This window comes from Megalops cyprinoides, chromosome 17 (assembly GCF_013368585.1).
Source record: "Megalops cyprinoides isolate fMegCyp1 chromosome 17, fMegCyp1.pri, whole genome shotgun sequence".
Classification (NCBI taxonomy): domain Eukaryota; kingdom Metazoa; phylum Chordata; class Actinopteri; order Elopiformes; family Megalopidae; genus Megalops; species Megalops cyprinoides.
Window position 1 is genome coordinate 1875602 of NC_050599.1, and position 27737 is coordinate 1903338.

The window sequence follows — 27737 nt, forward strand, 5'->3', positions numbered from 1 at the left end:
GGGCAATGGGCAGGAGGGCACAAGGAAGCCTAACCATGACAGCAGCATAGAGTCACTGCACACGGACCTATCAGAGATTAGCTACAGCAAACCAATTTTACACACCCTGGCGCTTCAGGCCTCTCGACACCATCAATTCATACGTGTCTGAATGCAACCTTCCTGAGACCACACTGCAATGCCATTGCCTTTCTAGGGTAATGGAAACCTCGCTCTGCTCATAGCAGCAGGACGAGCATCCGTCCTCCATTTGGTCTCTGCCTCCTGGTGCATTGTGGGACTTGTAGTATGGAAAACAGTTACAGTGGGCCTGTACACTGGAGGACTTCAGGAGGAGGTCATCACTGGCGGGCGTGTCAAAGGTACAACAGGAGATTACAGAAAGCAAGGGGGAGGAGAGCAAAACCCAAAAGGTATGAGTAAGAACAGAAACTGTTCCAGAGGTTTAATCAGGCATGCGGGTGGCTTCGGGTCACGTGCTCTGAGCTGTGCATCACTGGGTCAGATGTCAGACTGGAGTTTGCCTGCGAGTCTGAAAGCTCGCTTGCATTGTTGGCGGTAAGAGGAGCAGAGCTGAGACCCGGTGTGTTGGCGGGAAGCAGAGCGGAGCTGAGACCCGGTGCGTTGCTGGTAAGAGGAGCAGAGCTGAGACCCGGTGTGTTGGCGGTAAGCAGAGCCGAGACCCGGTGCGTTCGCGGTAAGCAGAGCCGAGACCCAGTGCGTTGGCAGTAAGCAGAGTGGAGCTGAGACCCGGTGCGTCGGCGGTAAGCAGAGCGGAGCTGAGACCCAGTGCGTTCCTGGTAAGCAGAGCGGAGCTGAGACCCGGTGCGTCGGCGGTAAGCAGAGCGGAGCTGAGACCCGGTGTGTCGGCGGTAAGCGGAGCAGAACTGGCAGGCTCCCGTTCAGCCACACGTGGCTAATCTACATGTGTGAAGGTCACAGCGCCGCTGTCACCGGGGGGAGGCTGCCATTGGCTCACTGCCAGGGCGAGCGAGGGCTGGGCGGGCGAGCGAGAGAGAGCGAGAGTATCACTGCATGATTCATGAAGGTTTTTTTTAAAAAAGGGGCGGGTGGGAGGGGGAATTGATCACAAAAGCTAAAACTTATCTATCTACTTAATCTATCCGGTTACCCTGTGCACTTGTACACGTAACTCAGATGCTGCCCTTTCGCGCTCTGCAGACTGCTCCACAGACCCAGTGTGTTGCCTTTGAACACGGCCCTGCAGCAGCAGCAGCAGCAGGAGGGATGGGAGCTGCACGCCTGCCCTCCCCTCCTCAGCTGCTCCGGTGCCACGCCCACCTGCACAGGCCTGTGTCCAGCACAGCAAAGGGCCCCTGCAGGAACACCGAGCACAGCGCAGGAAGATCTGCAATGCAACAGCTACTGCACGGTGTGAACGTCCGGCCGAGACGAACCTGTGCATGCTTCCATGCAACACAGGTAACATGGGACAATCTGACGGCTCCGCCGGTTTAAACATTCCCCCTAATTAGCAGGGGAGTGAAACAGGATGGAGTCCCAAAACAGAAGGTTAGAATGGAGAGACCTCCCTCACATTGCAGATCCCGGTGAGTGTTGAGAGACCTCCTTGACACCCCAGATCCTGGTGAGAATTCAGAGACCTCCCTCACACTGCAGATCCCGGTGAGTATGGAGAGACCTCCCTCACACTGCAGATCCCGGTGAGTATGGAGAGACCTCCCTCACACTGCAGATCCCGGTGAGTGTGGAGAGACCTCCCTCACACTGCAGATCCCGGTGAGTGTGGAGAGACCTCCCTCACACTGCAGATCCCGGTGAGTGTTGAGAGACCTCCCTCACACTGCAGATCCCGGTGAGTGTGGAGAGACCTCCCTCACACTGCAGATCCCGGTGAGTGTGGAGAGACCTCCCTCACACTGCAGATCCCGGTGAGTGTTGAGAGACCTCCCTCACACTGCAGATCCCGGTGAGTGTGGAGAGACCTCCCTCACACTGCAGATCCCGGTGAGTGTGGAGAGACCTCCCTCACACTGCAGATCCTGGCCATGTTCCCAGTGGGGCTGTGGGTTCATCATCACAGCCAGAATAATTTATGAAAGGAAGACTGCTCTGGATTACAGTAGTGACAGAAACACCTCGGTACATAAGGGATACCAGCTAAAGGAAAGGCACAATCAGAAACAACCTCTGTCCACCACTAAACGCCAAATGTGCATAGCCAAATTCAGCAGCTGTACTATATCTCCCAATATGCTTCAACAGTGAATATCAAAAACTCTGAATGCATACAAATTCCCCTGCATCAAAAAGATGTGAAGTCAAATACCCAGAGTGATGTGCAGCAAAGCTCATAGAGAGAAGAAACCATGAAATATCAATTCTCACAATAAAACCCACCATATCTGAGTTATGGGGAAGCAGGAGGTTAACTTGTGTATAATCACATTAGGGGGTAAAGCTCACCCAGACGCCTCTGTTACCACATGATGAGTACAGTTCCCTTCTAAAAAATAAATGCTAGCTATACCTACCAAAAATCACAGTCGCTACAAAATGACACAGCAATCAAGCAAATCAAAGATGGCCAGGTCAGTCAGGCAATATGTAATAAACTCCAATAAACACAAAGTTATGATTATATTTCCTTCACTTTCACGGAGATGAAAACAGACCTACCATTAGTGGATCACAAAACGTCCACAAGGAACGATAAGTGAATATTCTGTAGCATGAACACATTCAAGTGTCAATTCAGAAAAAAAATAAGTGAGCCAAATGGAGAGATTCGAAGCAAAAAACGAAAACGGAGCTTCTGCTGAGAACAGCTTCCTGGGTACTCACCCTATGCATGCTGGGTACTCACCCTATGCATGCTGGAACTGTCTGGACTGAGTGAGGGCCAAAAACCTCCACCTTAAACTGAACTCAGCAACAGCACCTGCTTTTAGAGGTTCTCTCTGAATGAGCAGGGACATGTCAGCGAGTGGCTACTCGACCAATCAGTGATGGACATTTGCCCTTTGCCGTTCTGTCACTTGGTGTAATGGCGTGTGTGTGTCTTTTAACTGCAGGTGGTGACACATTGAGCTGGTGTTTTTTAACATGACTACTTTTTACTGAATTTGGTTCACTGAAAACACTTTTACCAATTCAAAAATGTGGGTGCTTCTTTTTTCAGGATCGTGCAGGAGACACCATGAATGAGCCCACCTCTATAGTCTCGCACCACACACTAAACTACCAATCACTGTAGCTCAGAATTGCCTTTCCTCACCAAGCACTGGAAATGAACCCTGCTATTGTCTCGGGCAGCAGTGTGGCATAGTAGTAAGGAGCCGGGCTCAAAACCAAAAGGTTGCTGGTTTGATTCCCCAGTGGGGCACTGCTGCTGCATTTTTGGGCAAGGTACTTAACCCAGAATTGCCTCAGTAAATATCCAGTTGAATAAATGAGTAACATGGATGAAATTGTAACCTATGCAAGTTGCTCTGGATAAGAGCACCTGTTAACAAACTAAAAACAGAAATGTTTTATTGGATGACCTGTTAGCATATATCGAGCGATCTACCCAGGTTTTTAATGTTGGTTTATTTGTTATTATCCATAATGAATGTTCAAATTCTCACCCTCCTTCGGCTTGATCTTTAAAGATTACGTCAGAAGCACTGAGTGTTTCCTAAATCCAGGAGGCTACAGTAATGAAAAGCTGCAACAATGCCAAGACGACACATGAGAGGAAACCTTCATTACCAGGAGCTCCTTCCACTTAACGGAAAAACAGGAGAGACACAAGCAGGAACAGAAACCATTTCTTCACTCCCGGTCTCTGGTAACTGGCCAAGCAGGAGAGGAAACTCATTTCTAACTGAAGGCACTGTTTTTACACATATTTTGCTTTTGAAGCACACCTGGCTGAAAACGAAGGATCTGAAAGGCAGAAACACTGACGCGGGACCCAGCGGTTTGGGGAGGTAACAGTTAAAGTGCAGTCACACTGCTGACTGTGGGAAGTAAATGATTGTCTGGTGTTGCTGTGTCTCCCACCTCCCCACAGCAGTTTATTCATTAAACATCATTACATTACCTATTCGCTTAGCAGGCACCCTTTCACCACTTACCACAGCAGTGTCCCGTCCGGGACTCAAACCTATGACCCCCTGGTCCAGAGGCCAGTGCTCTTGCATCCCATGCTGCACTGCCTGCCCAATATGGAGTGGAGCCGATGAGGACACCGTCTGATTGGCCGACCCGCCCACCCACTCCCCTCCAAGGGAATTAAATCTTAATCAAAAACTCAGATTCTCCAAATGAAGGCTTCCTACAAAAAAAAAACGAGAGAGGGAGAGAGAACACCTGGCAGCATTTAGACCCAGACCTGCAGACCAGACCGCGCTGGCCTTCCCTCACACAGCTAAAACATGCTGCATTTAGCAACAGTGTGCCTCCACATTTCTTCATACCCTTGTTAAACTGTAACAAAAGGCTGATTTCACAAACAAAATGCCAGAATTGTCTTAAAAAAAAACGACAATTTAACTCTATGCCACCTACTACAGTCCAACAGCGTGTTTCACAATGAGCTGCATGCAGGCTTGGGAACAGCTCCCGAGCAGTGCACTTTGCTTTCACTCTGATTACACTTCCTGTATCCCTCTATGTTTAGTAACTTCTGAGGAAGTCTTTTTGCTCACTCCTCCGAGCAGAATTTCTCAAGCCCCCTCACATTTTTTTGCTTCTTCCCTGTGAGCTAATGTCTTAACTCTAAACCATTAATGTTTCATCAAATTTTCCTCAGAACCGGGTCCCAGAGATTGCAATGGCCAGTACAGAACATCGGCTGCTTTCTCGCATGTTCCAGCTCGAAACGACTCAGAGTAACACTCACCAATCCAGCTGAGAGGCCACTAGAATCTCAAGAGACTGAAATGACTCTTTCGTCACTCTTGAGGGAAATGCATGAATGTACATGAAACTCCAGGAACCTGGGACGTGACAGCCATCACAAATGTATGGACCTAAATTCTCAACAAACCTCAAAGGTTGAACACGAATCGGGGCACACTACAATATTTAATAAGACACCAATACTGTGACCACATCTTACACTGATCAAGTATTACAACATTTTAAAGGGCGCCTCAGTAGGCACAACAATGGCAAGAACACGGAACGACAACGCTGGATGAAATAAGTTCTTTTTTTTTTAATTTCTGACTGCTACAGCTGGGAAAAAATGTATCCCAATGAAATGGAAATCTGGAAATCTGGAATGGAACACATGCTCCTTCCTCATAACAGTGGCTGAATGGGGTTATGTCATACAGCACCCCAGAAAAGATACCATACTGTGTACGAAAAAATGATGGAAGATTTAAGGGAATATGGGATCTGTTTCAAGATTTAAAGCTAATCTAACAAAACTTGCCGGACTTGCTTTAAACCTTTACATTTATTATTATAAATATTTTGTGTTTTTTCTATCTATACTACTTTGCCTGTTAATTTTATTAACTTACTGATTTTAATATTTGATAATTATTTTACACTTATGGAAGTAGTATTGCCGTCTCCATCTCTTTCTTTTGATTTTATTCCATGTCCAATTATTACATTATATTACTGGCATTTGCCAGTTTAGAAGACTCTTATCCAGAGTGACTTTAATTTTATTTTTTTTTAAAACAATGTTACCCATTTATACAGCTGGATATTTACTGAGGCAACTGTGGGTTAAGTACCTTGCCCAAGGGTACAGCAGCAGTGCCCCAGTAGTGAATTGAACCAACCTTTCGGTTACGAGCCCTTCACCACTATGCTACACTACACTGCCGCTTACAATGCTATAGCTCTAGCACTGATTCTCTACTGGAAATATGCTGTATGCCACTGAACCTGTGTGAAAGCTCTTAGGGTGTGTAGGGGAATGAGCGGGGATCTATAATGTGTTCATTTCTCAAAAAATGAAACAACTATATATTTGTAATTGTATTATGTTTGCCTAGTGCAGACTCAAGAACACTGTTGCCTTGTACAGCAGAAATAAAAAAAAAAACATGGAATGACAGACAGGAATTAAGATAAACTAACTGCCCTCATGAGTTCAATCACAGAACACACAGATTACAGAGGCAGAAAACTGTCACTTCAAAGGAATCCGATGCATGTTTAAATGTTCACACTTATTTCATTCATGAACCAAAAGCTGGCCATATAAGGGAATGCAAATTCCAATTTTAACCATATGCACTTCACTTCCTGTGCTGTTGTTTTTTCCTCTGTTTTTGAGGATAAAAAGCCTATATTTAGTTTTTTTTAAAAGCCCACAAAATGCAACGATTTACACTGGAAAACCAGATCCACCGATCACTCTGCCAGGCCTACTGAAAAAAAAAAAACAGGAGCAGCACAATATTAAGATGCTAATCAATACAATGTGGCTTGGCTGCAGATCAAAGGTCAATCTGAATTTGCAAAGAAATAATAAAATACTACGCTTTGCTTTTTTTCAATTATCTGTGTACTCTGATGCCTCTTCTCTTTGCTGCAATTAAGTAATTAAACTGATAGTACATAACCGCATATCAGAAATCCTGCTGCATTCACTCGTCAAATGAAGAGGCACCCCGCACACAAACACACCTCTCTGCTTAAAAAGGGCCACACAGCTCTTAATACAGCGGGCTGATTTCAGTCATGATTTTTGACTGCCGGTGCACTGCCATCTCTAAATATCAGACCAATGATGTTCCAGTGTGATAGCGATTGCTGTTACGAATGTCACTGCTCAAGGCCTACATGCGTGCATCCCGCACTTGCGGAAGAGAAATCAAGGGAAAGTTCAGCTGGAATGGCATGTGAAAGTCACAGGTCCATTCACTGGTGCGTGCTTGGTATGTCCAACTACGCATTTAGGACTCCATTTTCACGTATGTATTGATTTTTCCCCAAAAACGTAAAAGGTACTTAAGCTTAAATAAAGTAAGATGTTGGCCTGTAAGACTGTAACTTCAACTCTTTCATAATCTTATAATTCTGAAAAACCGGCCCCAGGTTCGCTTCGGCAAAAAAGATCCCCACTAAAACCGAGAGGGGATTCACTGTCAAAATTGACTTTTTAAACGGTGCAATAAATAGCTGGACTGAAATTAAAAAAAAACACACACACACACACACAAAAATGAAAACAAAATAATATTTTTCAGTCATTTCAGTCGTGTATTAGTATTGGTAAAACGATAACTCTTGACAACAATACATAATGAAGCTGATACGCAGGCGAATCTTTCTTCTTTGAGCCATTGTGCTCCGCAGCGCTTGTGTTTACATGAGCGGTGCTGGATGCCCAGTGGAGGGAGGGAGAGCCAATCAGATGGCAGATTAGATGTCAACTCGGAGGCAGCTGTCTGGAGAGTTTAATGCAGCCCAGTTTACCTCCACAATTCAAATGCGAAACCTGCAAAATGAGCTGCACGTCTGCGGCTAACCCGCTTAGCATGCTACCGCCGTGCCGCCGCGTCGCCTCCTAACGGGCCTCTCTCATCTCAAAATCAGCGACTAAATTTGGTGGACTGATTTTTTTTTAGCTGGTGCTGTGATATTAAAATGAATTAAACGCAGAGTTCCGCTCGCGGACAGGTGTGCAGGCGCGTTTCTGCGGCAGGGCGGCGAGCCCCGGTTCCTGCGCTGACCTGCCCTGCGGATCGCCGTCTCAAGGGTTATTTTACAGCCAGGCTATAGCGACCTGGCTGAGTGCAATCTGCCGTCCGATGATCCCGGGCAGATACATTTTAGACATGCACTGAGAGGATCGGCGACACGGCTAACGTTAGCTAGGCCTACCGAATTTATGAATATTCATCACGTCACATTTTTATTCCTTCATTTGCAGTTTGACTAGCAACTGCAGTCTAAATGCGAGAATGTTCCACGGTTTAGCAAACGGGGCTTTTCATATTTGCCTGCTAGCTAACGAGCTATCCGACTATCAGAGCCACATATAAGGTTTTTTAAACGATACGCTCGGATATATTTCACACTATTTTTCCGGAGAGGGGTTTCTGGCTCCAGCGACTCGCTTTTGTTTTGTAGCTAGCTTGTAACCTACATCCCACATACGAGTCACCTTGGACAGAACTTCCAACTTTGCTATCAAATACAAGACAATTAAAGCATATAGCAAGCTAGCTATCTGAGCAAATGGCTGCTGCAAAGTAGATGGTCATTTAGCCCGATTAACTGTGCAATAAGAGACCTGACACATTTGAATTGTGTTTTTGCAAATAACGTTGACAGTGGGGGAAATTATGCTGAGCAGTCACACGACAAACCCACAAGTGGAGCTGCGACCACAACACGTTAAAATGACCGGTGGAGATGACCGCAAGTTATATCGTTTTAAAAAAATGTATCTGGCCATTTACCTGAGGTCTGTTGATAGCTTGTCCGTTATTTCCAGGACTCATAGCCGGGTGATTTCTTTGTTGTGCTCCCCAGGCGTGAGCCGCAGATCCATACTGGGAGGTCGCGTCTTTCCCCATCCCCATGCTCGCTTGTTGTTGTTGAGCTGATGGATTATTGTAATCTGGGTAGCCGCTGCCATAACCTCGCATCATGGGACTCGGAGACGTCAGTAGCTGGTTTAAAGTCGGGGTAGCCCCCGAAGGATGCTGGCTCTGGCCTGGAAACCTCTGGAACCCCCCAACGTTGCCGCTACCCGCGGCTGAGGCTGCAGCCATCGCGGCTTTGCTGAGGCTGGCGGAACCACTGCTACCGCCTGGGCCCGACAGCGTGCTGCTGCCCTGCCTCGAAGGACTCATCATACCGTACCCCGCGCCGCCGTAGCCGGGCCTGTAGTTCGGGTAGAGGTTGTACTGGCTGTTGTGGTACCCTTCGTTTGAGTTTTGCACCGGATCCATATTGTTGGGTCCCGAAGAATGCATTATTCCCATCCCAGCGCTTTGTTGTCCGCCATGTTGATCAAAGCAAGGCCCTCCTCTGGCATTGCCATAATAACTATTAAACTCAGAAACAGTGCCGTTTCCCCCTGCACCCAGGCCCTGGTTAATGATGTTGTTGTTCGTTGGTCCCACGCTGGCGGGGTCGTACCTACCGCTCATCCGGTCCCCCGTTTTGCAAAGATGGTCCTCCTCCTCACTTTTATTTAGCAATGGCTGATGGCGCTCGTACTGGTTTCCCAGAATGTTCTCTTTACCTCCATGCTGCCGACTCGCAGCCTCTCCCTGTGCCGATTGCTGCGCGTTGTTGATGTTATTTTGAATTTGACGTTGATGATGCTGTTGAAATTGATTGAACGGTTGCTGTTGCTGCTGCTGCGGCGCTGGGTGATGATGGTGAGACGAAGGAGGGGGATCTCCGCCGCCAGCATTTTTCAGTTTATGATTCGCTATCAAACCCGTCTCCATGCCCAGAGACATGCCCGCGTTCGCGGAGGATAAAGGTGCAGACTTACTCCCCTCCACCTTGTCTCGCGCATCCGAACTGTTCCCAGCCGAAGGAGCTCGCGCTATGTTGGCCATATTCAGCTGGTGGTGGCGATCTACATTATTCATAGCGTTAACGCCAGTCCCGTCTCCAGCCCCGAGCATTGCTCCGGATCCATGTACGGTTCCTCCTCCCGGTTTCCCAGAGTTTAAATCCTGTCCCAAGCTGTTAGATAAATTCGATTTTTTGTTTTTAGTTGTCGCTGGAGCTTGTGCCACTTGCGCGGCCATGATCACGTCAGCATTTCAGGCAATATTCCAGGCAAGCTAGCTAGCTAGCTAGCTCGCTAACAAAAAAAAGGAACGAGGGCAGCACAGCTTAGTTTAATTTAACAAGCAAAATCTGTAATCAAACGTAAAATTCAGATCGGAAGCAAGAACAAGCCCAACAACAGTGCGCGCTGTTCAGGTCTGATTTCACATTTAAAGTTTTTGTCCTGGTTTAAATGAAACTTTTTCTCCCTTCCTCTCTAACCCGGATATGGGTAGATGCATGTCTCCCGGAGCCTCTCTGGCCCAGCATGGCATTAGACAGAGCGCTCAACAACTATTATCCACTTCTGCCTCGCATGTTATCTGAAAAATACGGACTGGATTTTCATACGTTACTCAGAATCGTGAATGCTTCCGCAAAATACGATTGTTCACTATTAACTTACAATGTAATTTCAGCTGTTTCCAGCGCTTGTTTGCGTTTCAGCTGCAATACAGTATTTCCTTTGAGAATCCTCTATTAAATTTCCTACTCAGAACACTACAATTAGGTTATCACTGAATTATTGCAGTGAGCATGCCTGTCACACTGGCTGACGTTGCTACAAGGAGCATGACAACAGTATATTCCAGCCTTTAGTGACGTATTAATGTCACTGCGGCGTGGAATGCGAGGCAATTAAGCCATTCAGCTCCTAATGACCGTCACCCCCACCACGTGCCGCAGGGGTGTGAAAGTGGGTTGCATCTACATGGAGGCCGAGAGTTTACGAACAGGTGAGCTGTCATCACCGTGCCACCTGTACCCACGACGGAAGAAGACTGTCACTGTCCACAAAACCATGAAACGGCAGAAGTGGCGGCTTATCAAGGTTCTTCCTGCTGTCCTGGAAATCATAAACAAATAATCATAATGCTTTTCAATTTCAATACTGATGCTATAAACATTGCTGTATACTGAGCTTAGTTCAGTCATTTTGCTTATTTCATTGCACAATCAGACAGTTTAACTAGCTTACATGAAAGGTAGTTACTAGCCAGATAATTCCATACTCCAACAAACTGCCTAGCCGCTATCATCAGCTATCAATGTGTAACACAGGCATGCTATCAGTGACACGGGAGGGCGGCGCAGCACTCACACCTGTGAGGAAGGGTCATGTCGCTAAGGGAAGCGTGGTAGCGACGCGACGCAAGCAAAAGCGGAAGCCTTTCAAGAAACATTGTATCAGTGTTCGGTTCTCAGCTCCGTATAAAAAAAAATCCACGTCACCTCAGTATGTTTAATCACAAAATGTTGTGGCCAGTATGTACCCAACCTATTTGATTTGCAACTACTTCAAATGCTGCAACTTATTGGGGCAGGCAGGGATAAACGCGTGTTTAATGCGTTCTTTCATCAGAAATGTTTCATTTAAGCAGGCGAAAACTGGCTAATTAAAAAGTTCGCCCTTGTAAATGTGTTTAATTAGAGTGTAATTGTACTAAATGTAAACTATTTGTGCTATTAGAGACTGTACGCTTTAACTGCAAGAAAAGTGCAAGAATCGCATGATTTCAGAATTGCTTTCCCGAGTTAATTAATGTTAGGATTCCCCTAAATGCATTTAAGAAAACAGCTGCTGCCTTGTCTTTGCATTTTGCTGAGACGAGGATTTTCGCTCTTAAGTGGAAATGTATTTCTAAAATATTTTAAGAAGCCATACGTTCCTGCGCGGATGCACATGCGTGGATATTCTTAGCTGAGAGTTTGTTAGTTTAATTCCCTTTCAATTGATGCATCTGTCTGCCCGTGTATTCCATGATCCACATCGTGATTTACACCTCACCCTTGCACAGGGCTCAATCCATTTTTCTGCAACCCTACCAGTCTTAAAAAACACGTAGGAGGACGTCTCGGCATTCATATGTACGCCATAAAAGTGGATTCGTAACCTCAATGTTATGCTGTATTCCAGACAAGAATATGCGAGCAGACTATATTTTAAATAGGTTTCTCCTAAACCGCTGCAGTTCGTCTGTAGCTAGCTATCACCAGCTAACGTCCTTCATGAGTGTTTCATAATAAACAACATTCGCCTTGTCGCTGTTCCACACACAGCTTATCTTTCGCTTAAAGGGACTCGGTGGAAAGTAATAATCTAGTTCCAGCTGACAGCAGACTGGATATAACCGTGAAAGTTTGTAGATCCACTCCCGTTTTTTTTCCAGCGTAAATGTTTAACTGCACACAGTTGCGCACTCGGTGACGTCATTCTCGAGTAAAAGATATCTTTTGTTCTCCTGTCACACGTTCTCCCCTTCCTTTGCAGGTAGCCTACCCGTCTGTCAAACTCACGCTGATTTGGAGAAATAAAGGAAACGGTCACGTATTTAATTAGGGCAAACTAAATAGCTTTCGATGCGTGATTCGATAAGGTTGGACTGGAGGGTCACACCTTCAATTGGTTTAGGTGAAATTCCGATTTGCAGATGTGGCAGGTCGCTCAGGAGTAGATGGCCAGAAATTTGGGGGTCCGTGATGTCTTTTATAATCAGACTGAGCTGAGAAATAATTAACTTCTAGCACCGCATTTAGGTTCTCTACATTATAAGGCGATGTATTGTTTACTTTGGCACATACCCATTTTATGTAGTAAATAAATGTTCACAATGTATGCGTGGAAACATTCTCGGATGATGTGCAACACTTTTTTTTGAGTAACAGCAGTAATAAAGACAAAAAATATGAGCTCATTGCTTGGGCCCTATCCCACCTCAGTCAAATTGTATCTCAAGGCTACCAAAAACCTGACAGCTGCTTGGGGGGGAAATCCATGAAGAACAAGCGGAGACTATAACAACCATTTGATGATAAACATTAAACCAGTCCTTTGCTTTTCCACTGTATTTGATTTTTATGCAGTCCCGTATATCATCCTTGTCATGTTATTTTATTTAAATTTCGCTGGTTCCCCTCAGAGTGTTCGGCTGTCTCTCTTTCTCATTATCTGTCTGTGCGTTAACACGACGGCTGAGAAGTTGTTTACAGATTTTAAAGAAATGTAGAGAAATGATAGGCTGCGAGACAGGGAAGAAATTATTCAATGTTGTGGTTGCAACAATGGCTATAAAAGAATACAAAGGTTTTATTCTTATATGAATTTCAAATCAATAACAATACTTTTACCATACTCACATGTACAAAATATGAGTCAGTGCATACACATTTGCAAAATAGCTCTTCCAGCCAAAGCTTGTGTGTCAATGCCGAATGCTTTCAATACCATGCTTTAAGAATACGAACACAGCAAATTACTTACAAGTATAGATTATATGTTCCATATTCTAAGGCATGCACATCTGCAAAAATATCACTGCCGCTCAAAATATTTATATCAATTTGACATTGACATACAGCCAACAATTCTTCCCGTATTAAATGACACACAGTAATTAAGCACAGAAATAAATGTTACCCAATATTTCCTCTGCACTCTAATAGGATGAATATGGCATTCAGGCAATGAAAACAAGACATACCAATGGTGAGTAGTACTGTTCATATTCCTACATGATTTTTTAAGACAATAAGATGCTTTTAATATGCATCATTATCATGTAGAATGATTTATCCAAATCTAAAGGCAGCACTCGCCACATTGGGTGTGGCAGAGTGTGGCCAGAGACATGGAGCTTTGACCAGAATGTTGCACACGACTACAGTCCGTTCCAGTGGAAAGTGCCAAGTTTGAGTGTAATGAATACAGCCAAAAGTGTGAGACACGCATCTGGCAGTCATAGCGGTTGTGGTTTGTGACCCAGGGTGACAGAGAGTAATTCACACACATTCAGACAGAATGAACAATAAATGCACTCGAGCCCAATCACGAAATGCAGTGCAAAGTTATGCAAAAAATGTTTTTCAGCTGCACTTAACACGGCTGGGGGTGGCCAGGGACCAAGAGCTGGGATAAATGAACATGATCACAAGGCACAATATGGTGGCCATGGCGTATGAGCCAACCAGTTGCAAGTTGACATATCAATGCAGCATTACATAGTGAACATCTTTGCAAGATTTAAACATTACGTCAGTCACAGAACACAAGAAACGAGTGTAAGTACATCTTTGAATGTTGCCATATGCCAAAACGTGAAAATTACACAACAGATTTCCTTTCGCACTGAATTACAGTAGACTGCCGTATTTATTTTTACATTCTCACTGTGAGATGTGAGCTAGCAACACATGCATTGTTTTTATTGCATCTTAACCTGTGAAATATGATCTGGTGATAAATGATCATATAATCATAAATGTGTTATATAGAATCTGAAGTGCAGCTGTTGTGCATTTGACACAGTAAGAATTAAACTTGCTTTCATTTAATGTCAAGTTAGCTGATGGATGTTTCACTGAAAAGGCAACCCACAGGTAAAACAAACCAAAATCCCCACTGAAGAATCCACTTCCTAACAGTGACAACCAGCTGCAATCATTAACATCATCATCATCATCATTAGAACCATTATCATCATAATTTTCCTGGGGAGATGGTGAAGCCCCCTGGTGGATTCTGAGTGAAGTACAACTACAACAGCGAACAGGAGCCTTTCAAAGCACTGTAGGCCTCCAAAAACTTGAAAGTGCTATTTTTATTTTTATACGAAAATAAACTAAAGTTCACACATCAGATTTTGTTTTGTAATAAATCATCTTGTTTTTGGTGTGATATTTTGGTGTAACCTTGTGTATCTGAGCTGTGGAAATGCCTCCATTTCTACTTGAAGTAGCTAAGCAATTCATCTGTTTTTACAGCTGACGTAGGTGTAGCAGTTGTTGTTTATAAGTGTACTGTTTAAAGACATGACTGTGGTAACCTAGTTTTGTAGTTATGTAGCATTATATCGTTTTATGTTTTTAATATATTGTGTAAATTAGTACATTAGTGTGTATACAAATGTATTAATTGCAGCAAAGGGGTTGCACGGTCGTCTATCTGCAAAAGATCAGAGCGGCTGAGTTACAGGTAATTCTAACCCCACCCCGCCACCCACCCCCCCGTGCTGCTCTGACCTCCCTCCCTTTCTATCATGTGACCACACAGTTTAATAAGCGTGCCTTTCCATCCCAATTGGCTCACCCAGCCATTAAAAGAGATGCCCTCACTGCCGTAAGTCCTCAGAACACAGCAGTCTGTCAGAGCTGATCCTCCCACCGGTCCCTCCACGCCACGGTTTCATCCTTGCAGGTGGCCTCTGGAGCTCTCAGTCTGACAGGTTAGGAGGCCGACTCCGTCTCCACCCGTTCCCCCTCCTCTCCTGAAACCTGAATCGCCCGAGACCACACCGCCATGCCTGTCTTAATCTCGTCTGCCTACACACCGCCTCTCAACTCTCATGCTGTAATGTCTTCTGACGCCCTCACCCTCACAGATCGACCACCTTCTGCCTGCATCCCAGCCACTCCTCCCTTTTTACAGGGCACTGCTGAACTTCGTCTGCTTTCCCCACCATTTACCTCTCTACCATCGTAAGCTGATTACCTGCTGCCTTCAGACAGATATGCATCTCATGCATGTATCACAGATGTGCAGCACAAGCTGATTCTCCCCCTTTTCTCCAATGCATGTGAACACACTGTATCTTAAACATATGTCCAATTTTCTTAAGAACGTCTTAGAAACCACCCGGCTTGGTAGCCTGGTATGTTCAGCCTTAGCTGGAAAGGAATCCCAGGTACTACCTTGGGTGGGTTTACTCACCGTACTTTACCTGCTTACGTTACCTTTCTCTTCAACAGTTTTTACCAAGTTTGCAAAGGTTTTTTTTTTTTTTTCTACCTTGAGAGGCTGAACGTAATGTGCTCTTTCAACAGGACAAAAAAAAAAAACACCTCTACTTGAGAAACATCTGATGTGAGATCCATACATTTCCAACAACCCAGGTCTGTAACAGCCCGTACTTCTATAATACTACCCCAGTTCAGAGGTGATTAAGAGCCGAACTGGAACAAAAGCCAGTATGCATGGCAAGCTCCAAGGACCAGGCCTGAGAAACACTGATATAAGGTGATGTCCTCCTATCAATCTTTATCAGACTCCATAAGCATGTTGGTATAATGCAGGTGTGGGGCACTTAAGGGTCACTGCTATGCGGTGCACGTATGCTGAAACCATTACTGCTGCTTGCTGGGATTTTAGCGCTCAGCTTAATCACTGTGCTGCTGGCAGTTCTGTCAGAAAGGTGAACATCTTCAGATGCAACGCTCCCATTATGCCTCGATGAGACATGGATAAAATGGTGCGGAATAAGAGCTTCGGCCATTATCTCAACAGTAAAACCCAGGAATTAGCCGTTATTTGCTTTCCTTTATTGCAAATCCTCCTTTTCAGCATCCGGCATCAGCCGCAATTCAAGGAACAGCGTGTGTGACAGCAGCTTCAGGGAGGGTTCAGGTTTACGCCAGGGTTCCTGTGAACACCTCCGCTGTGAGACTCAGGGCTCCTCAGCAGTTACAGTGCCTCTCCGTTTCCATCAGTCTTTTATTATTCCCTCTAACACAATGAGTGCCCCCCCCACCCCCCCCCCCCCCCACAAACGTTATAATGCACCCTGCTGTTCATAAATTCACCATCAAAACACAGCCCTGTTTAAACAGGAGCAGAACAATGTTACTCCACATTTGCATTTATGTTTAATTTATAACTTCAAGGGTGTCCTAATGCACTGAAACACCATCCAAATACAGGAAACAAACACGGCAATAAACAATGGAATAGGCTGCATCACAGAGCCAGGAAACTGAATATGCAAGTGAGGTTTGCGTTTGTGTGATTGATTTAGTGTGTGTGTGGCTGTGTTATTGTGTGCACCTGTTTTTCTATATGTGCGTGTGTGTGTGTGTGAGTGTGTGTGAGTGTATGCAGCTACGAGTATGTACAGGTAACAGCACCCATGTGAATGTTTCTGTGTGTACCTGTTTTTCTGTGTGTGTGTGTACATGTATGTTCATACAGCAATGTGTATGTACAGGTAAGAGTAACTGTGCGTGTGAATGTTTCTGGGTGTGTGCGTATGTTTGTATATATTGCGTGTGTGTATGTGTGTGTATATGTGTGAGTGAGTGAGTGACTGTGTGCGTGTGTGTATTTGCATATGTGTATATGTGTGAGTGAGTGTGTGCGTGTGTGAGTGTGAGTATTTGCGAGTGTATGTGTGTGAGTGTGTGCGTGTGCATATGTGTGTGTATATTTGTGAGTGAGTGTGCAAGTGAGTGTATGTGTGTGTATATGTGAAAGTGAGTGTGTGCGTGTGTATATTTGTGTGTGAGTGTGCGTGTGTGTTTGCCTGTGGGGCTTTGCACAGCAGCGGTCCGTCGGAGCAGAGCGGAGCGGAGCAGGGCAGGGAAAGTGGGTCAGGGAACAGCAGTTCTGAAAGCAGCTCCTTTCCACACCAGCACATTCACACAACACCAGCGAGGACACGCCGGCCCTCTCCACACCACGCTGCTTCAACCGCAAATGCAGCACGTGAAAAAACACTCCTCAATCACACAACTGCTCCTCCCTCTGCTGCCAGGTAACCAGGGGTGAAAGCGCGGTTCTGGTTAGGCTTCTTCCTCCCTCTATCTCGTTCCCTCTCTCCCTCTCTCTCTCTCCTTCTCTCTCTCTCTCTCTCTCTCTCTCTCTCTCAGTGTGATACACACGTGAGAGCAGGCCGCTGTGTGTGAGCACACCTTGCTGGCGACATGCATCAGATTGATCCACAGGCTTTTAATTTCAGGGCTGGATAAATAACAGCGTTACCATTGATCAGCAGCCTCGGAGGGCCTGAGGTGCCTCCAGCACGGGGATACCTCAGGGGGGTGCGGGGGGATGTGTGTGTGTGGGGGGGGGGTGCATTCAGAGAGGAGGCACTCCATGAAAAACGTTCTACATACTGCACTGTGTTTGCAAATAATATTAAACACTGTACTATTCCATGTAGTATTTATGTTTACATACCATGATGGATGCATTCATGTGTCTGAGACAAGGTGAAATTCACCAGCAGGATATGCTCAGCCGATTCCCCGATTATAGTCGTATCTTGGTCTTCATCAACATTCTTCGGAGCGAAATCGGTTTGACAGGAAAGGGAGGCACAAGAGAAGGATCCACACCTCTGAAACCCACAGGGGGCGCTGTCCTCGCTCACACCCAGCATTGCTTACTGATGACCGTGGGGGTGCAGCTCTGCTGTCCAGCTAGCGTTATGACCCAATGTGGCTGGCAGACAGAGCTGCTCAATCAGCTGGTTATGTCAGGAATGAGCAGAGGAATTTGCCGTACCCAGGGAGGCGGCGTTGACAGACTGTGTAACCTCTCACTGCTTCCCGCTGCTGTGCAGGGAATCATGGGAGTTAGCGAGATTAACACCTCTCCTGGCCTTCAGCGCTTCCAGGTAAACCTTCATCCAGGAGAAAGACCATGTCACCTCCCTGCATTATATCTTCAATGTAACTAACTGTCCTGTAAAAAATTGGATCAGATCTGAACTGTGAAGCCTATCGAATGGGAAAAAAAATCTACAGCGTATGGAAGTGGCTCTGGGGATGCGTTTGTGCTGTTAGAACCTGCAGCATCAGAGGAATGTCTGCCCGAGTTTCAAGGTTTCACTAATTGGGACGGGTAATTGCCTTTAATAAAAGGTGCTTTGTAATTTTTGCCATCTGGGACTACGGCTCTGCAGTCAGACAGAGATGCTGTGGGAATTCACCACATCCATGGGACAGTGCCACCTACGGGTGTGTACCTTCAGCGAGGGGGAAACGATGTTGGCCATAGTGTTTGGTAGCTGCCTGGGAGAGAGGTGGGCTGGGCTACACATGGGACAATGTCTTTATGCACAGCATTTCAGACTCACCCCTCTGGACATCATAATCCTAATGGAAACTCTATGTGGAGGTTTTTAATGAAGTAGATTGTGTCATACAGTACAGCTGAGCCAAGAAAAAATATTCGATACTATATACTACACAGTGTAATTACACATTCATAATATCCATTTAATTGGAGAGTATAACTCTGCATTGACCAGTGTTTCCAACGGAGATTTCATTAGCAGGCTGGGCATCTGGTACACAGTGTGGCTTGTGTTGCATTTTGGGAGAGCAGGAGAGGGGATGTACTCTTTCTCTCCGATGAAAAAACTGTTCTTAACAGCACTACAACAGCGCAGGGTAATCTGCACATGCAGATTCTGTTGTGCTGTGGTTGAGGAGAAGCGGGAGCCTTTGTGAGACTGACAGTACGAAAGAGGCAGTTTCTCCTGTGCATGTAGGTGACTCGGGGAGTTTTTACCCAAACAGACACTAAGTATTAGTGGTTAAGAAAGCGCTGTAAACCCCTTTTGAGCTCGGAGGCTGGAAAAGGCATTCAGGGTGTTGTGTTAGTGGCTTTCCTGGGTGTTTATGGCCTCAGATACCGGGAACTGAACAGAGGAGATCCCGCGTGAGGCCCTCGTAACTCAGAATAAACGGAGTAAATCAGTGTGACAGGCCGAAAGGACTGTGTGGGTGTCAGCCTAGCAGGGGACAGTGCGCAGTTAAACTCACTGAATTCACCAGGTGATTTAAAATGGGTGCGAAGACAAAAGGCAAGACAAAACCCCCAACCCTCAGCCTATCTGAGCACTCCACAGCCCCTGTCTGTAATCCTGGGCTGTGAAGAGGTTTCCCTGGGCACAGATACAAACAGAGCACAATGTGGCAGGGTCAGGGTGGCTAAACCTGGCAGGAATCTCTCAGTTCTCCTTCACCCCACATTATTTTCCTCATTCAGGGCACCTTGTCCAGACTGCGGCATGGTTATCCATCTCTCTGCTCACACTACTGTCTCTGACGTGGGCCACCCCGCGGGTCATTCCCAGCTGGTCTGAGGCACCGCTGTGGAGCAGTGACGAGTCCTTCGTGGGGAGTCCCTGTGAGAGCACCCTGAGCCAGGTGCACTGCTCTTCAGGAATCCTGGGGCCCTGAGAGCTGGTCACATGACCTGGCTGCACAGTGCCCCGCCTTTTAGCCTCTCACCTGCTGTGCTCAGAATCAGGACGGATTCATACACACCACAGAGAGGAGGAGCTGCTCGGGTTGATTGGATTATATATGCTGACGTACACATTTCACACCAGGCAACAGATCAGCGGATCAGCGCGCTCAGATAAAGAGCCTGTGAGTGATTGAAGTAAGCACCCAAGTGCCATCATCACTACATCAGATCTTATTCAGGCTGCAGAATTACAGGTGGAACAAGCTTAGCAAATATCCCCCTGGTTCTAACCTTCCTGAACATGCATGATAGATTACAGGCTGTAAGGGGCAGAGAGGTCCTGAAGCGTCAAAAGAGAGAGATTCTCAGGTGAACACCTCTGAGGAGAGGAGGTGAGGTGAGGAGAGGCTGCAGGTTCTGTTTTCTTATGGTGAAAGACCTTATGTTGTAATGTCTTTAATGCTTTGAAAATGAATGTCCTTTTACAAATATAGAATAATTCAACAGAGGCTTGTATCTTTGTGGCGAAAGAGTTGATATGCGGTATCTGCACCCATTGTGTCTTTTCTGTCAAATCCCACCTTATAAAATTCACAGAGTATTTGCAGATGTTTATCACTTTCACACTAATAAAAATGCAGGAAATGTGGAAATGATGTCTTCCCCATCTATAGTCACAATCCTCACAAACAGGAAAAAAACCTCTGAAGCTGTACAAATGATGCAGTCATTCAACCGTCCATCGGAAGTTCAGCTTTCCTCTTTCTGGCGGAAACGCCAAATTTTAAAATGTTACTCTTGCCATCTTAGTCCCACAGGCGATGCTATAAAAATAAAAAACACCAGATTAATCACGTAAATCGTAGCCACATTTGTTGCCACACTCATTAAACACATAGTGGGGTTTAAAATTTAATTAATCGTGATTTTAGGAAGCTCTTGTCCAAACCCAGGGCTTTAACAGTATTTTCACAGTGCTTTTATGAAAAGAAACGCGATTATATGGGTCAATAAAAAAACCAGTACAACCACAGCTGGATCACGACATTAATCCTTGCGGAGCCACTTCCCTTATTCTCCTCTAAGACACCACCAGGACATTTTTATCGCGTAATTCCACTAACCAGATTTACGCCTGCTTTTATCAGCAATGATCTAACAATTTAACTTTATTAACTTGTGTGAATGAAGAAAAGAGTGTAATAAAAGGTCAATCCTCTCATTTAATGAATTAATTTTTTAAAAATTAAATACATATAATTAATGAATTAATTAAAATCTTAACGAACTGCCATCAGCCGGGATTCACAGAGGGAGATGATGTGTGGGGTGGGTGTAAAGGTGAGCAGGGCCTGTAGGTGTTGCTCGAACTCACACTCATCAGTGCAGCAGAAATCTCAGACCGCTGATGGTGACGGAGGGCTGTAGCTTGGATTGATTAGGTATGAATAAAATGACAACAAGGCCCTCACAGGGCAAGGGAGTCAGCGGGACACACTGTTTATTTAAACGAGAGAAATTTTACCATGGAAACGGCACATTCCTGCACCACAGCGGTTTCATTTTTTACATTTGGAAGTAGATGTTTTCAGAAATTATAAATGCACAGGAAATTTTCCAGCTTGATTTCGTTCAGCAGTGCTCAAACGGTCCAATTAAGAGGTCAATTTCAAAGATTAAAAATGCCTAATCTTTTGAAAACCGGAGAGAATTTTCTTTCAAAACCAAACCTTAATTACCTGCAGCCATGAATTAGCATATCTAGCATGCCAAAATATTTCAATAAAAAAATAAAAGGAAGCCCACTGAAAACAAAGGACATCCCAATAATGACATTATCCCCCAGGAAAGGGACTGCACATCTACGTTTTGTTAATTAGGGAGATATCATTCCCTGTTTTTGGGCCATAATCCATGACAGGCACATGTGTGATTAATTTTTCATGCGTTTTATAAGGAGGCAAAGATGAACTTAAAGCCTAGGTGGAAAGCATGAGAACTGAATTCCATCCACAGTGATGTGGTCTGTCAAACTGACATCATTTACCTGAGAGCAGGAAAGGACAGCCAAAGGGAGATAAATCATTCTAATTAATGATGATAATCATCATCTGAAATATACTTAATAAGAGAAACCATGCAGTAAAGGCTTTATTAATGTTAGTATTAGTATTACACTGAAAAGAAATTTATAAATCATACAAATTATTGGCACCAATGACTTTAGACCACCGAAACTAGAGACTCTGTTTTTGACTAAAATTCATGCCACACGGCATATCTTTTAAATGCCGGTCGCTGGAGCAGCGTCGCTGTGCATATCCAGCACTGCAGCTCTCTCTCTAACTCTCTGTTTCAGTGTTCGCACCGTACATCACGAGTCCCCTCGGTATGCAGGCTTTTGTGTAGCTTAACTTGCTCAGAATGCGATGAGTCGTCAGACCCCTCTCATCTTAGATGTTTCTGAGGAGCAGCATCACATGGCCTGTAGATCAGAGAAATGCATAACAAGATGCTTTTATTTCAGCGCCTCTGATGATCACAGGAAAAAAGACGCAGCCATCCGAGCTCTCACAGTGTCTCTGAAACAACCCGTGTGTAAAAACGGAGCTTATTCTACTAAAAAGATCAATCTGCAGAAATCTCCCAGAGCCACGAGAGCCAGCAGCCCGCTGTGATAGGACAGAGAGACAGAGAGAGAGACAGATGCAAGCAGGAGAAGGTCAGTAAGGGTCTGCGAAACAGATTCTGTTCGTTTGCAGCGGTGTCACCAGGCAGCACTGTAGGTGCCCGAGGCACGTTAAAATTGCACAGTGACAGAAACACAGCGTGCTGCCTCTCCCCTGAGTCTCCATCCTGCCAGCGGAGCAGGGAAGCTGGGAGGAAGTGGCAAACTCAGCAACATCCATCACCTGTAGCTCCTTCATCTCAGACACTGCTGTCCTTCCTGAACCCTCCACCGCCAGCCCCCCGTCCCTCTGCCACTGATCTCCCCTCGGCTCAACCATCCCGAGGAGCGAGCTCATAAAATCTCGCATCTGAGTTTCACAGCACAGAGAGACTGATCATAAGCACTGACAGCGTCATCCCTGCTCCAGCTGTTACCTGGGGGTAGAGGTGGTGGTGGTGGTGGTTATGAGGGGGTGGGGCTGGCCAGTATTTATAGCCGTCTTACAAAATCTGTAGGAATCTAAATGGCGCCTATTTTGCAAATGGACTCCTCTATCCAGTTTTGACTTTTGACATTGACAAACTCCTTCAGACAAATACAGAAAAAAGCTAAAATCCACCATAGCCAGTCCCACATCACAAAGCAAAACCTTTGTAAATACATAAACATCAGTGTATATATGTGCAGAAACACTTGCACACGTACATGTGTGCACTCAGTAAGGCATGTGGATATTAGTTGATTTATCTGACTACTGAGCAATGAGAAAGCAGCACAGAAACCATATGCTCGAACTTCAACTATACATGGAAACTGGATGCAAGATGAGTGTCAAGTTAGCGTGAAGTTAGTTTAGCTGTGCGCAGCCTCCAGTACTCCAGGCAGAGAGCAAATAATGGATGTTCTATGTCACTCATACCAAAATGTAGAGTTAAAGTCATGAAAAGTTCACATGGCACTGACATTTCGTTAGGGGCAGAAATGTGACAGTGACAGAGAGAAATCACAGAATTTCATCTCCGAGCTGCCGTGTCCCTGCCAGCGAGCGTCTCTCCGAGAGAGAGGCACAGGAGGACAGCAGACTGCAGCCCCGGGAGGTGACCTTTCCGCGGAGGAGAGAGAGAGAGGAGGACGGCCGACGGCCCCAGCCCCCCCACCGGGCCTCTCCACACGCCATCCGCCAGCGCCACGGACGGCGGCTCCTCGAACCCGGACACGCCACGCCTCTCTGCGGCATCTGCGCATGGTGACACGGCAAACACCTGGAGGTTTAAGGCGGACCGCCCGGTCAGAGTGGGTCTGAAAAGTGTTGTATGTCATCGTAAAGAGACAGAAATGAGAATGAGAGTTCGGTTTTGGCTGCGACACGCTGTGGGTGATTTCCCACGAGCGCTGCGTTCGAACGCACCCACATAAGGGCCGGGAGAATGCTTTAACTCTCCCGCGCATCAGTGTGGGGGACGGTGGCGGGGGACGGTCGCGGGGCGAGGCCAGGCTCTCTGACACGGGGCTGCAGTGTTTTTAAAGGCTGCTTGCACCCCAGCCCAGCTCAGACCCCCGCTGTGCGCTGCCTGTGGGAGAGGATAATGAGGCAGAAACAGGCTGGGAGCGGCAGGCAGTTCTCTCTCAATCTCCCACTCTCTCCCACCCTCTCCCACTCTCTCCCACTCTCTCCCACTCTCTCCCACCCTCTCCCACCCTCTCCCACTCTCTCCCACTCTCTCCCACCCTCACACACTCTCTCACACTCTCTCACACTCTCTCCCACTCTCTCCCACTCTCTCCCACTCTCTCCCACCCTCTCCCACTCTCTCCCACTCTCTCCCACTCTCTCCCACTCTCTCCCACTCTCTCCCACCCTCTCCCACCCTCTCCCACCCTCTCCCACTCTCTCCCACCCTCTCCCACCCTCTCACACTCTCTCACACTCTCTCACACTCTCTCCCACCCTCTCACACTCTCTCACACCCTCTCACACTCTCTCACACTCTCTCACACCCTCTCACACTCTCTCCCACCCTCTCCCACCCTCTCACACTCTCTCACACTCTCTCACACAGCAAACACAGACCGTGCTGACTGAGCAGGCTGTCTCTCTCTGCATCTCCAGCAGTCATTCATACACACAGCACATCTCCCAGAGACAGGCGCGCGCACACACACACACAGGCACACACAGGCACGCACACACACACACACACACACACACACACACACACACACACACACACACACACACTCACACACGTGCACACACAGGCACACACAGGCACACACAGGCACACACACACACTCACAGTCACACACGTGCACACACAGGCACACACACACATGCACTCACACTCACAAACACACACACATGCACGCGCACGCACGCACGCACACACGCACACACACACACACTCACACACACGCACGCAAATACACACACACACACACACACACACACACACACACACACACACACACCTCTCAGAAACAGACAGGCACATGCACACACATATGCATACACAGACACAGATACACAGCCAGATACTGAACACACACTTGCAGGCGAACACATACCCACACATGTATATCAATTTTCAGCTGATTTGTTGGAATCTGTATATATATGCTAGAGGTGACACAGGCTATTCAAAAATCTTCTTTACATTCTGCAGCAGTAACAGCATGTAGGACTTTTCTGAGAGAAAGTGGAGGACATCAGCCTATAATTTCTGAGTTATAATGTTTCACTAAAGTCCTTGGAGGGAGAGAAAGAGGAAAGGGAAGGAGAGAGGGAGGGAGAGAGGGAGGGAGGTGGGGGTGGGAGGGGGCGGGAGGGGTTGAGAGAGGGTGACAGGGACCTGCTTAACAGTGCCATGCAGCGATGAGATGGAGGTCCAGCTGCAGTCTGTGATGCATGAGCTGTGCCTAAATTTAAAAGAAAGGCACAGGGATGAGGGGATTGGAGCTGTTCCCAGGATAGCCCCTTGCCCTCCCTCCAGTTTATCTGAATGCTTTGCAGTGAGTCCTCTGAGTCTGCAGAATTTCCAGGCCTGAAGTCCGTCTCCCCTCCCTGAAACACACACCCACTGCGACTCCTGCTCTGAGAGACAGGGACACGCCGCTGAGCGCTGCTAAGGAAGTGTCCATGATGGGTCTGTGGTTTGGTACGCTCTGAGACCCTGGCCGTCCACACCTCCAGCGTCCCCGGGCTCAGAGCAGGGGGGGACAGAGTTCCCGGCGTGTTCGGAGAGCGTGAGGTCGACACGGCACAGTCCTCTAACACTGATGCTTATGGGAGGCTGCATCTCACCATCTGTCCAACTCCGGTCTGTGGATCACAGTGATGGCAGTGGTAATGATGAGACAAACAGCACTGATGATGATGATGATGATGATGATGTGGTGATTATGATGATGATGTGGTGATGAAGATGATGATGATGATGGTGATGATGATGACGATGATAGAACAGGAGGAAGAGGCAGTAATGTGCCCGTCAGGCCGCGGTCTTCACTAAGCGGCTCTGCCCAGACTGACTCGGACACAGAGGGGACGGAGACGAACCCGAATCGATACAGAGCCACTTCCACGGCTCGTAATTCTGCTGCTCACAGCAGAGAGGAAACTCTAGAATGCTGCGGACGTGAAGCCAAGAGCAAGGAGCTCCTCTTTCTCAATGCCACTGTTTTCCTCCGCTCTCCTTCTCCGCATGAGGGGATCGCCCGGCTGTGTTTCCAAATGTCATTTAGCATCGCAGCAGATTAATCAAAGGCATTGGGCTGACGGAGGGAGAGAGAAAGCACGCCGTGACAGGCCAATAGCTAAAGAGAAAATTACGGTCCAATCACATCGGTCTCGTCGAGAACAAACAAGGCCTCTCCCCCGCGGCAGACAGCTCTGAGATTGGACTGGACTCCATTCGGAGAGACACATTAGCTGACCAATCTTCACATTATAAACCTGTCCATACGGCACGGCCTCAGATAATTAGGAGCCAGATTGAGGACTCGGAGGACAATTGAGGTTTCCAGCCCGCTCTGCGAGTTCGTTCCCATGTGACAGACACGGGTTGGTGAGTGATAATGGAGCCTCCGCAGAGGTGGGGTAAGGTACAGCAGGACTCCCACACACTCACACCCAGGGAGGAGAGCTCTGCTAATGTTATTAGCTGTATGTATGTTCATAAGAACTCTTCCTACAATTTCCAACAAAGCTGTAGGCCGAACACACTGTAGTTTGTCGTAGGTACTGCGCAAGAGCAAAGGGCAAAGGGCAAAGGGCAAAGGGCAAAGGGCAAAGGGCAAACAGTCACTGTATTTGGGCAGACATTTTCACTAGGTTTCTAGACTGGCAGAGGCCCTTTTGTCTCAGAGGGGAGACTTAATCTGGCTTAATCTGGTTACTGAAGAAACTCAGAAAGGACAGAGAGCAACAGCAGTGGCTCCCTCAGAATTCCAAAATGTGACCTCATAAGTCTCATTACCATTACTCATGAGCATGGTTCATCCTGTGGTGCTTACCTGCTGCCCCTCATTCCACTCTAACCCTGAGAGGGAACCCCTAAACCTGCACCAAACCACCCCACTGTTTTTCCAACAACAGACGAAGAAGTGGCAGCGGCTGGCTTTTAATGAACACATTCATTCAGACGCGCTCGTAGCTGCAGCTGCCTCTGGCCCCGGTTCTGGTCTGCGGAGGAGGGGGCGCTGATTGTGTTTCTGCTAATTAAACCCCGTCTGACCTTGGCACGGCGACATCATTACTTTCCAGTTGTAATCACCACACGGCAGCAATTATGTTTTATTGGACCCCATTTGCATTTAGACGTTTCGTGGCCTGGACAACAACAGTAAAACAAGGAAAGACAAAGTTGCAGAACGCTGGTGCAAAGCTGCTCTGGGGAACTGTTTCCGAATTGGGATGTGGCAGAGTCAGAGGGCGGAGTCTGGGGGTACAGCAGAGTCACAGCGAGAGGGCGGAGTTTGGGGGTACAGCACAATTACAGCGGGAGGGCAGAGGGCTGTTGTGTTGGGTAAACATTTCTCCACAAACAAACAACAAACCATCATAAGAACCAGAACACAACAGAAACCAGAAAGCAGCGCTATCAGCGTTAGAATGCAGCCCCTCCTCCTCGAACAGCCCTCACAATACCACTACATCATCCGTCAACAATAGTCAGGGAAGGACATTGTGTTAAAAGATAATTATGCTTACAGAATCCAAGCCCCAGGGGGGAGCCTCTATTCTCTGAGAGAATCTTCAGGGAATACATCGAAGCACTCACACACAATAGTCATAATTGTAGCTGGGGATATAATTCTGGAATATTCAAAGAATATGTGAAATTGAATTTTTGCCACGAG

General features: G+C 46.7%; 1 protein-coding gene across 11 annotated transcripts in view; it reads right to left on the minus strand.

The window, feature by feature from the left end:
- Positions 1–9992, minus strand: part of arid1b (AT rich interactive domain 1B (SWI1-like)) — a 96534-nt gene extending 86542 nt beyond the window's left edge. For all 11 annotated transcript variants that reach the window (XM_036549231.1, XM_036549232.1, XM_036549233.1 and 8 more), the window contains exon 1: positions 8406–9992. In XM_036549231.1, the coding sequence (XP_036405124.1) occupies positions 8406–9716 (1311 nt within the window). In that variant the 5' untranslated portion in view covers positions 9717–9992. The remainder of the gene's footprint in view (positions 1–8405) is intronic.
- Between the last annotated feature and the right edge of the window lie 17745 nt (positions 9993–27737).